Below are 12309 nucleotides of genomic sequence, written 5' to 3' on the forward strand. Positions count from 1 at the left end.
CAAAATCTGGAGGGCCGCAGGTTCTCCATCCTTGGCTGTAAATTAAGCACTAACCGGCTGCAATCACATCTACTCCTGCATGGGAGTAAGGCTCCTGAATGTGTGTGATTTGGTTGCAGCTCCCCCTTTGAAGCTTACCTTCCCGCCGGAGCGATACCTATTTATCTACTTGCACTTTGACGTGCTTTCAAACTGCTAGGTTGGCAGGAGCAGGGACTGAGCAATGGGAGCTCACCCCGTCGCGGGGATTCAAACCACCGACCTTCTGATCAGCAAGTCCTAGGCTCTGTGGTTTAACCCACAGCACCACCCGCGTCCCTTTACCAAATTTACCAAAGGTAAATTTCGCTGTGGGAACAGGATGCTGGACTAAGTTGAACCATTGGTCAGATCCAGCAAGCTCTTCATAACTGAGGACACTTATCTCCAGTTTTTCTACCACAGCTCTCTTCCAGCCTCCTTATCTCATAAGCTTTCGGCCATGTGACATTTTCTCTTACTGCTGCATTGTATCTGCTAACAGTGGTATCTTTTGTGTCTGAAAGTGCGCACGCGGGCGGGGGTCTGTGTGGCCTATCTTCTCTGTACTTTATCTTTCAGTTTTAAAAAAAATCCCTTGGGGACACTTCCAGAATGAAAGGTGTGATTGATTTTTATATATCAATGAAAATATCAGCTCAAATGCACCACAAGGCAAGCAGTTAATACAGCCTGCCTTTCTCCTTAAGTTTCATTGTGAAACAAAAGGAGAAAGAAGGACCCCCTGTGTCTATTTACCAGGGAGCTGAAACCTTAAGGAGCTTGCTTCCCCCCCTCTTCCCTCCCCACACGTCCCCCCCCCTTGTATATCATTTCTTTTAGTTTGTAAGCCTGTGGGGCGGGAATTACAGAATCTTACCACTGATTTCTGTAAATTGCACTGGGAGCCTTTTTGCCTAAAGACTGGGGTTAATGTGGTTCAATAAACAAATAACAAATAAATAGGATTGTTCTGTTGATGTACCTGTTGGCACAGATAAACCACAAGGGAGACGTCCGCAGGGGCCAGGGATGAATTGGAGGAAGATGGGGATAAATTAGACAGAAGCCTCATGCTGAGAACATCAGGTCACAAAGACAGGGAGGGTGGGAATCAAGAGACACTCTTTGGGGATTGACCAAAAATCATGCTTTGGATTCCACAGATAGCTAATGCAAATCACCATTTGGTGTGATGTCTGAACTGAGATTCTGTTTTTTATCTGAATCGTCAACAATATTATCTCACTTAGATCACTATTGCAGACATGTAATAGATATGGGCAACTGCTATACATCACTTCTTGGGTTGGGTTTTTTTTTTTTTTACTTTTGCATTCGATTTAGCAGTGGGAGAAAAAATTATGAGCTTTTGAGAGCAGATGGAAGACCAGAAAATGACATTTGAGGAATGGGCAAAATTAAGTCTGGATCCACTGCTCACAGGAGTGCAAGGCTAAAGTGCTTCAAAAATTCAATGTGGAGAGAGAAGTTAGACGAAGCCCAACTCAAGGACCAGTGCTATTCAGCTATGTAATGAATGAGACCGAGTGGAGGTCAATAAGGGAATTTAGCAGACGTGTCTAAGTTGGACAAATATCATGTAAGTTGGACAAATATAATGTGTACAGCATATGGCAAAGCAGTGTTGACATTGAGCCCTCTGGAACTACAAAAAAACAAACAAACTGTAAATGAAATGGTAATTTGGCATGGTACTTGCAGTGATAAAAAATAAGATTTCTAATTGTGCAGGTCTCCCTGAGTCTTAGATCTTCCCAACCTTTAAGTGTTGTGTTATTGTAGAATGTGTCCCTGTTCTGCTGCTTCAGATTAATGATTATTTCTGCTGCGACTTCACCAGCAGGTGTGCAGGTGTAAAACATTGCTAGATTCCATGCATTACAGCCATCACTGTAATCTGAAAAGAGATCTGTAAACTGCAAGTGTCAATAATGCGATTGGTCATGTATTTTTGTACGAATCAAGTATTTGGAACCTGAATTAGAGTGACAGCAAAAGTCTAAATGTTGCTAAAGGAAGTTTTCATGCAGAATATTCAAATATCCTGTTAGGATAAAATCCCAAGTGCATAGGACATGGGTATTTTTTAAAAGAAGAATATTTAAACAGACAGAGGACCAGTTCACACATTAGGTATATTAGAGGGCTTTTTTCAGCTGGAACGCACCGGAACTCAGTTCTGGCACCTCTCAGGTGGGTGCCATTGCCATTACAGTCGTACTTTGGTTGTTGAATGGAAGCCATTCCGGAAGTCCGGTCAACTTCCGAAAACGTTCAACAACCTAGGTGTGGCTTCCGATTGGCTGCAGGAGCTTCCTGCACGCAATCGGAAGCCACAGAAGCTGCGTTGGACGTTCGGGTTCCAAAGATTGTTCGCAAACTGGAACACTCACTTCTGGGTTTGCGGTGTTCGGGAGCCAAAACATTTGAGTCACAAGGTGTTTGGGATCCAAGGTACGACTGTATAAGAGAATGAGGGAAGCGTTCATGGTGAGTTCCGGCACCTCTTTTTCTAGAAAAATAGCACTGGGTGTACACCTAGGAAGTTTTAAGTATATGGCTGTGTACACACTATACCTTTAAAGGACATTCAAAGCACATTCTTTCCCTCAAAATTCTGGGCCCTCTAGTTTACGCCTTTCAGAATTACAATTCCTAGCAACGCTTAATAAACTACAGTGCCCATTATTCTTTGATGGGGAAATGGGCTTTGAATGGGCTTTAAATGTATAGTGTCTATGAAAGTGAATGTGACAAATGCACGAATCACACATGTCCCCACATCAGGGAGGTGTGACTGGCTATTGAGTGTATGCCCCATGGGAAATGCAGGTGTGCTTCTGCATAATGTTAAAAATGTCCCTCAGTTTGCCAGTAGAGTCGATTGAAAATATTCTGCACACACTGGCTGAAGGCAAGAAACATTGATATTCCTAACAGGAAGCATGGAAGAAGTACAGGCAAATAGCCCCATCAGAAGATGTGCAGGAAAGCACAAAGGGTGGAATTCAATGTAGCACTAAAGAGAGCATTTGAGCAGTGCAAGCACTTCTGGTTGTCCAGTGGAACAGTCTCTCCTCTCCTTCTCTCACCTGCTGTTCTGGGGGTTCTTCCAACCCACCAGAGTGGATTTGGGGGAGGTGCAGGTGCACATGTGGTGACGAGAGAGTGGAAAGCCCTGCTGTCCTTTGTGCTGGCTTCCGCTAGCAGAATGGGGTACTTGAATCTGCCCCAAATAGCAGAAATTATGATTCCATTACAAAATCAATTCTTCTTCTTCTTCTTCTTTGGCGATCACTCATAGCCGAGTAAGATTGTCTTCCATAAACACGGTTTTAACAATGAGTCCGTGAGTGACTGTGGAGGCCAATTCTGGGTCCACACATCCTTCCACAGACACTGAAGACCAATGTGGAAGAGGCTATAGCTCAGTGGTAAAGCACCACACAGCCAGTATCCCAGGTCCACTTCCTGGTGTTAAAAGGTTCAGGACACAGTGATGGGAAGAAATTCTGCCCGGAGAGCAGTTGCCAGTCAGAGTGCACAGTTGTGGGTGAGATGGACAAATAGCCTGACCTCTTAGAAAGTGGATTTCTCTGTGTTTTAATGTGTCTAGATCCAGCCCTGAGCACTGCATAGCATTGTAACAATCAGCTGGATGAAGCAAATATATATTAATATCTATCTATCTATCTATCTATCTATCTATCTATCTATCTATCATCTATCTATCTATCTCTATCTATATATCTATCTGTATTTCAATATGAGTAGGAATATGAGAGTACCCTTAAAAAAATTTTTAAGAAAAAAAGCACTGTATATATGTGTATATGCCCCTTTCGTTAGTCAAAATATTTGAAATAAAGGAAGCTGAAAAGTTCTCAATGAGAAAACAGACAGGGAAGGGGAAAGGAGACAGAAAAACAGAAATAGCTCCCTGCCAAACTCCCAACAGTTTCAGTTCTTTTTATTCCTTTGTGCACAGTCTGCCGTGGGCAGATACTCAGAGTGAGAACAAAAGCAGAAGTCAGCAAAACGAAATGAGGTTTTATCTTTTTTCAGTGGGATTTTCCCTACCCTTCCCTGACTTAAACTTGAACTCTAAAGGCAGACTTTAACAGCTAAATCTGAGAATCCTTCCCAAAATGTGCTCAGGCATGAATGTTGGTAAATCTGCAAGTGCGAATGGGAGAGGAGTAACTAATTTGAGGAGCAGCCATCAATAATGCCTTACAGCCCTGTTTACAAGACAAGGCGGGTACAAGGAATGCACGTGTTTGAGAAGTTGACTTTGGGTCATTGCTGTTGCCCCCCACCCGACCTTACACATATATGCATAAGCTCTGCATGTGCAGTCCAGGATCCTGCTGAAAGCAGTACAGTATCCCCAGTCACCCCCAAAAGCTTGTATACAGATTGTTCAAAAAGTCTCTTGAACATGTTTAGGCGTGGGGATGATCCCAGACCCGCCCCCAGTGGCGTAGCGTGGGGGTGCAGGGGGGGCCGGCCGCACCGGGCGCAACATCTGGGGGTTAGGGCTAGGGGGCGCAAATCCACGGGTTAGGGGGCGCAAATCCACGGGTTAGGAGGTGCAAATTACTTGCCTTGCCCCGGGTGCTGACAACCCACGCTACGCCACTGCCCGCCCCCCCATTCCTTCTATACACCATGTCACACAGGAAAGACGGTTTCCTCTTCCCAAAGGAACACACCATTCTACCAACCAATGTTCTCCTCTACTTTGTGTGTCCCTTTTAAGGGAATAAATATAACAATCACACAGCCCCAACAAGTCTATCTGCTCATCCTTCTTCAACCAAGGCAGGAGGAGGAGGAGGGAGCCTTTGTCCCTCTAGATCATCTTTTTGCTCTTTTGAAAGCCATGAGATGACTTTTCTGTTTTTAATGTAGCCTCTAACATTATTCACTGCTTGCTGTTGTGCATTTTGTACATTTACCGTGAACAACTCTAGGAATCTGAACCAAGAGTGGCGGGTAGCGCTGTGGTCTAAACCACTGAGCCTCTTGGGCTTGCTGATCAGAAGGTCGACAGTTCAAATCCCTGCAACGGGGTGAGCTCCCATGGCTCTGTCCCAGCTCCTGGTAACCTAGCAGTTCAAAAGCACACCAGTGCAAGTAGATAAATAGGTACTGCTCTGGCGGGGAGGTAAACAGTGTTTCTGTGCGCTCTGGTTTCCGTCACGGTGTTCCGTTGCACCAGAAGTGATTTATTCACACTGGCCATATGACCTGGAAAGCTGTCTGTGGACAAACGCTGGCTCTCCTGGCCTGAAGCAAGATGAGCACCGCAGCCCATAGTTGCCTTTGACTGGACTTAACCATCCAGGGGTCCTTTACCTTTACCTTAAATGCTATCAATGGAAATAATAAATACAAATGTAATAAACTGGTTGGGGTTGATGGGAGCTGGAACCCCAACACCCAAAGAGCCATAGTTTTCCTACCCATGATATAGAGAGATTTCCCTTTTACACCTGGCACTATCTAATTCCCCACCTATAATTATCTATTCCCCATGAATTCCTGACATCCATCCATGGGAAGAAACAGCACAGTGATCCTTCTCTCTGAATCACACAGAATAAAAGGATATAGCCATTCAAAAAAAAAACAAAAAAAACCCCAACAACAACACACACACACAACCTCTCACTGCTTCATGCTGGGCCCAAGAAGCCATAAAACAGCTGTGCTACTCTTTGTTGCTGACTCGATGTTCATACCTTTCAGGTGCTGCCAAGAGTGAGGCTCAGGTGATTTCTTTCCCACTGCTTTGTATTGTAATGACAAGTCTAACTATCCCAGTTCGCTCACTTTTTTTGGAGGAGACTTTCCAATATTACCGGTGGGCAGTGCTCCTGTTATTAAAAGCACATTGGGTTGCAATTAAAATTCCACTTGGGCGCCATTTGTAATGATGGTTTCAGGGCTTTAGAGGAGCACTGCTCATTTGATATGATAAGTATGGAGCATATCACTTCTTCACAAGGAAGATTCATTTAATTACCAAAGTTGAAGGGCAGCAAACTTATTTCACTTGCTTAGTCTCACTTGTAATGATGGGTCTTTAAAAACCCTCCACCAAATTTTAATATGCAGGCATTTCAAGTTACTTGCTGACCTTTAGTTGGCCAGCTGGTCAAAAATGCACTCTCCAAAGCACATCTATGGAATAATGACATAATATTTATAAAGCAAGTAACAGAGGCAATGTAGCATTTCATTGCCTTTGTGGTCAGAAGTGGTGTTGTGATTAAATGTAGGTAACTGTGCTAAACCCCTCATTAGCCTAGGTTTGACTGCTATAACAACCATTGCTATTGTAGGCTAGCAAACAACACTTATCTTGTGTTTGGAACAGACCTGTTTTGATTTCAAAGGTTTAAATTCTGCTTTTGAATTTCCAGATAAAATGTCCAGTCCAGCACGTAATAAATCCAAAACACTCTGAAAACGCCACAACCGCTCAAAAGATTAAATGGGCTAGCAGCAGAAACTCAAGAGATCAACACTCACGGAAGAAAATAGGAAAACCATGATACTATAGCAGCTGAAGCAAATTACTCCTTTGTTAAAATAGCTCCACTGACTACCAATCTGTTTCTGGCCACAATTCAAAGTGCTGGTTATGACCTATAAAGGCCTACATGGCTTCGGTCCAAGCTACCTGAAAGACCACATTCCCTCATATGAACCTGGCTAGGTTTTAAGAACTTCAGGCGAGACCCTTCTGTTGGTCCTGCCACGTTCACAGGAACGCTTGGTGGTGACATGGGAGAGGGCCTTCTTGGTGGCTGCTCCCAGCCTTTGAAATTCCCTCCCCAGAGAAGCTGGACTGGCTCCCTCCTTGTTGTCCTTCCACCAGCAAGTGAAGACTTTCCTGTCCCAATAGGCTTTTTGGCTGACTGCTTCTAATGAAAGGGCTTGCGTGTGCTGTTTTTATTGTAATTATCTGTATGGTTTTAATAGATTTTTAATGTATACATATATAGTTTTGATTCTAACAATGCTTAATTGTTTTTAACAGTTGCTTTTTTTGTTAGCTGTTCTTATTTTTATCTGTAAGCTGCTTGGAGTCTCTGACAGGCAGAAAGCCAGGGTATAAATAAGTATATACTAACAAAAAAAGCACTCAATGAAAAAGTTAGGGTTGATTAAACTAAATTATTGTTCAGTTCAGACAAATAAGATGCCTTGAACCCAAAAGTCAACAAGGAAATACCAGGCAGGCCTCTCTAGAGAGGACATCCCATAAGTAGGAAACCACCAATTAAAATTTCATTGTTGTCACCTGCCTTGCGCCTGAAAGCAAAGGCAACCAGAGAAGGTTTTCTGATGAGTAACTTAATGCCAGGGTAAGTTAATATGGTTGTAGCCAATATTTCAAATAACAGGGTCTCAAGCGATTATAGGCTAGTCATTTTATGGGGGGTGGGAATGGAAAACTCAAATTAATTGCAGTAAAAAATGTGGTTTTTCATACCTCCCCCCAAAGGTATTGCTTTGCTCCAGTGGATCTTTGCCCTCAGAGATGAGGATCCAAGTCCCTAGGAGGTGTAAGCCTCTTACCAAAATAAAATTATTATTATTATTAATAATAATAATAATAATAATAATAATAATTTATTACTTATACCCTGCCCATCTGGCCGGTCCTCCCCAGCCAGTCTGGATGGCTTCCAACAAAATATTAAATAAAAACACAATAAAACATTGAACATTAAAAACTTCCCTAAACAGGGCTGCCTTCAGATGCCTTCTAAAAGTCAGAGAGTTGTTTATTTCCTTGACATCTGGTGGGAGGGCGTTCCCCAAGGTGGGTGCTGCTACCGAGAAGGCCTTCTGGAAGGCCAGGGTTGCAGGCGCAGTGCAGACAAAGCAGGATCAAACATGGAAAATCAGTCGAGGTCCAAAATATGAACCAGAGGCACCACCGGACAATAATCCATTTTCACTATCACAGGGAGTTCGAACAAGGCACAACAGGGAAAAGAGAGCCCTTACTTGCAAGCCACACAGTGACTCTAGGTCCATAGAAGCAAGCTGTATCACAGCTCTCCAGTCTGGACCAGGACCTTCTGGTGCCAGTGTTCTTGATAACTGAGAGCAGTGGCTCCACCACCTCTAAAAGCTCTATATGTTCATTGTTAGATCTCAACCCAGTGGATCTTCAGCACAGTTTCCAGGGGACTCTGTCTCCTCCTTGTTATAAGAATTCTAAGGTTTCATCTAAGGTTTCAAATATTAAATACATTCATAAATGTACAAGGCAGAGGGTAACACAAGAAACAAAGCCCCATCTTATTGCTATTAGTGTAAATCACATGTTTTACATGTGAACACGTGTCTATGCTTCTAAGGGGTATAAAAGTGGGCGCACCCTTACTGGGGTGTGCAGGTTGCGAGCTTATCGCCCTGTACCTTTGTTCTGCATATATGCACTTCAAATAAAATCCTGTTAATAACCTGCAAGGACGCTTTGCCGCTTTGTGTGAATCTGTGCTCCAGGGACCCAATAGCAGATATGGAAAAGGTCCAACAGTTTCAAATATTAAATACATTCATAAATGTACAAGGCAAACACATACATAAGTATATAAACCACATGTCTGAAATAGTACAGGAGAGCAATCCTGAAGCCATTCTGACGCTCCCAAATTGACCTTGATATATTTCTCTGCAAGGAGGGAGAAAATGGGGAAAACCTTCCCTTTGTCTTTTTGCTTACAAATCCTGTCTTAAGGGCATATTTGCGTATGAATAGGGCGAGCATGTGACCTGGATTCTCGAACTGAAATATTAACCATCACAAAAGAATGGCCAGGCTGCCCAGGTAGGGCAATCACTGACCATTAACAGGTTTCCTGGCAGAGAGGATTTCTGCTGTAGACCACCTCCTTCTGTGATGTATGTATGATGTTTTGGGGGGTGGTCTTGAGCTACAGGGTGGGCAATTTCAAAAGTCTATATAAGGGCTTGCACACCATTGTTCTGGATTCCTCCTCCTCTCTCCTGCATGTGGTGAGTGAGGACCATGTTGCAACTGTTTAATAAAGATCAGGCTTACTAGCTGCTTTGCTTCTCAATATTCTCTAGTTGGCCTCTGTTATTTTCTCCTGCTGACAGGGAACCTACTTAAGGACTCTATAAGGGGTCTTGGGTACCCCATAAGGGAAAAGGAGCAGTTTTTTCTTATAACATCCTCAAGGTCCTTAACCTGTGGGGTATCTGGTTCGTCTTCTGAGGACTCCAATACCATATCCCCAAATGGCAGCCTTCTCTCGCTTTGATTCTTAGATATGTTGAGCGGATAGGTTGTATCTAAGTCATATTCAGAACAGACCTACTAAAATCAGTATACAAATTTGTCAAGCTCATTGATTTCAGTGGGTCTTCTCTTGAGTATGGCTTAGTTGGATACAATTCTCTGAGTACAGGCAGCGACCGTTTTACGCGTGTCCAACATTGTGTGTGACCACGCACACAAGCATTGTACCAAACCTGGAAGAGACCCGAAAATGTCACAAGAACATCAGAGAAAGGGGTAAAACAGGTTCGGAGGCATGGGCAGAATGGGGCGTGGGCCAATGTGTGGGGGGGTCCAGAACGTAACCCCCCCCAAATATGCCCATGTTGAAAAACCATATATTGCTTTTGTCGCTCGGACTTTTAAAGCTGCAAGATGGGAGAGGTTGTCTATCCCTCTGCCAGAATAAGACTGATAGGCTACGACTCTTCTGCAATAAATCACACATAAAATGGTGAAGAAAATGTAATTTTATGAGTAACATAGCATGCCCTGGACTTAAAGCTATCATAGGAGACTGAGCATGATCTGTCTCCAAATGGACTTTCTTCCAATCTGACCACACAGTTAAATTTTTAAATTAAAGCTAATGCATACTGAGACATTTCCTAGATCAGCTTTAAAGATCCATTACTCAATGGATCAATTGCTGTGATAAAGTGAGGCTGGTTTATCTCATGGCACTGTACAAAGCGCTTTGCCTGCTGCACCCTTATAATTTCAGCTGGAAAATTCTCTGTTGCACTTCTCGCTGCTAAGGACACATTGTCCCCCTCTGGATTGGGGTATTATCTGCAGAAGGAACAAGTCACCTCTTTTCTCCCTTGAATGATAATGGCAGTTAAATCATTATTCTTTAGTTAAACGGAGCTTGCTGGGAAGGCAGGTATTTAAGATAGGATAAGAAGCAGTCCATAAACTTTAATGGGGAGGGGGAGATAAATCTTCTAATGAGTTGAAAGAAAGAAGATGAGAAAATCAATGCCGACATTTTTCAGATTTGCATTTCAAATGTTGGCAATTATATAAGTGAAGTTCACGTATGTGTAAGATTATAGTAATGAAGGTGTTTGTGTGGAAGGAGATGCGGAGAGCAAACAAGCAAGGTTTTCATTCCAGAAACTCTCTCCCCCTCCTTCTTCCTTAGGTAATCAGCTCAGATGCTGGATCTACTGTTATCTTCTGGCTGATTGATACTGGGCAGAAAATCAAAGAGTTTACAGGTTGCCATGGCAATGCTGAGATCAGTACTATGGCTCTCGATGGGACTCAGACCAGACTCTTCACCGGAAGCACAGATGGAACCGTAAAGGTGTGTATGTGTTTGTGTCGGGGGAGAAGCCACTTCACTCGACATGCAATTTCGCAGAATACATGGGCTAACAACAGTGCATGGCTCTGTTGCAGGAGTTGTAGGGGGCAAATATTAGCCACTGGATTCTGGAATGACAAAATGGTAAAGGGAAACAGATTGGGCTGGAATCTGTGTATCTGAAGAAGTGTGCATGCACACGAAAGCTTATACCAAGAACAAACTTAGTTGGTCTCTAAGGTGCTACTGGACAATTTATTTATTTTTAAAATATATTTAGATTGGGCTGGAATTTATTTGAATTCCCCCCCCACAAATTTATCCCACTGGTTTCAATGGAACCTTTGCTGAGCTCACTTTGCCAAGACCCGATCCATTACTGGTATTTCAATAGAATAAAAAGTGTTCTCTGCCTTAGGTGGGATGGAGAAGGCACGGTGATAGTACTTCAGAATGTAGTTGGGATGCTACATTTTTGGAGTGCTTTTTTACATTAGAAACTCTTACATAATAAAAGCCAAGCATGTTAGATCAAAGACTTGGCTCCTTGACGGGTTAGCTTTCGATGAGAAGGGGTGGTAAGGAGAAGCATGAAGTTATTCAACACACCATGTTGAAAAGATTATGGTCTATCCTTGCCTACAAAAATGGAGATAATGTTTTAACCTCCAGTGGGAAGTGCTTTGAGAGTTATGCAGAAGTGCAACAGCTCTTCAACCATTTATGCTTAATTCAGCACATAATTCCTTCAGTTCAGGAAACCTTTCCTGCTTTAATTAGCAGCAATTAAAAAGCTTTTGGGATTACTGGAGTTTTGCATACAGGGCATGTTTTTACCCACCCTTGTTAGCAAAGGAAAGGAACGATGATATAAATACAAAATAAATACCAATATTTTATTTCCATGTGGTCAGTTCTTCTGGCTGGCAATTATCGTCTGCCTAACAGGAATCACTGCAGAATAATTACAGTAGAGATGGATGGAGCTCACACTGAATTAGATTGGAAATAAGCCAAGCCATACCAAAAAAGCAGGAAATGGCTTGTCTCATATCAAGTCCAATCCAAATTTGACTCCCCTCTTTGACGATAGTCAGAGATCATTTATAGACCTCCGAGTTCCCTGGCTTCATGCAGATGAGAGATCAGTCCTTGAAGTATGGGAGGCAGAAAGTTTGCAACAGCTGAAAGTGCTGCTGGAGAGGGGAAATCCAACTCACCATGGAAGACTAGATTTTTGGTGCAGAGGTGGGTTATCTGCAGGAGGCCTATGGTGCTAATCTTTCAATCTGGGCCTCCTATTCCAACTACTAAAAAGATCTTTGTTTATTTTGCTAAGCAGATATCACTTTCCTGCTTACTTGAAACAATAAGGGGAATTGTTGTTAAGGACCCTAATTTCCATACCCATTGTGTAAAGCAGTGAAATCTCTTAGGTTGCAGTCCTGATCATATTGATTCAGAATTAAGCCCAGTGCTTTTTTTCTGGGGGGACACAGGGGTACACATGCCCCTAAACATTTTGTGATTTTTTTGTACTTTTACTGTCCATTTACTGTACAGTGGTACCTCTGGATGCGAACGGGATCCGTTCCGGAGCCCCATTCGCATCATGAGCAGAATG

The 12309-nt window shown here is 42.9% G+C and overlaps 1 protein-coding gene across 2 annotated transcripts in view; it reads left to right on the forward strand.

Moving 5' to 3' along the window:
- The window catches only part of WDR49 (WD repeat domain 49), a 96319-nt gene that overhangs the window by 35979 nt on the left and 48031 nt on the right, over positions 1-12309 (forward strand). For both annotated transcript variants that reach the window (XR_014547957.1, XM_083613156.1), the window contains one exon: positions 10521-10685. Coding sequence is in view for 1 of the 2 variants with exons in the window: in XM_083613156.1 (XP_083469282.1) it covers positions 10521-10685 (165 nt within the window). In the remaining variant the exon portion in view is untranslated. The remainder of the gene's footprint in view (positions 1-10520; positions 10686-12309) is intronic.

This window comes from Podarcis filfolensis (assembly GCF_964270895.1).
Source record: "Podarcis filfolensis genome assembly, chromosome: 5".
NCBI classification, from domain to species: Eukaryota; Metazoa; Chordata; class Lepidosauria; order Squamata; family Lacertidae; genus Podarcis; species Podarcis filfolensis.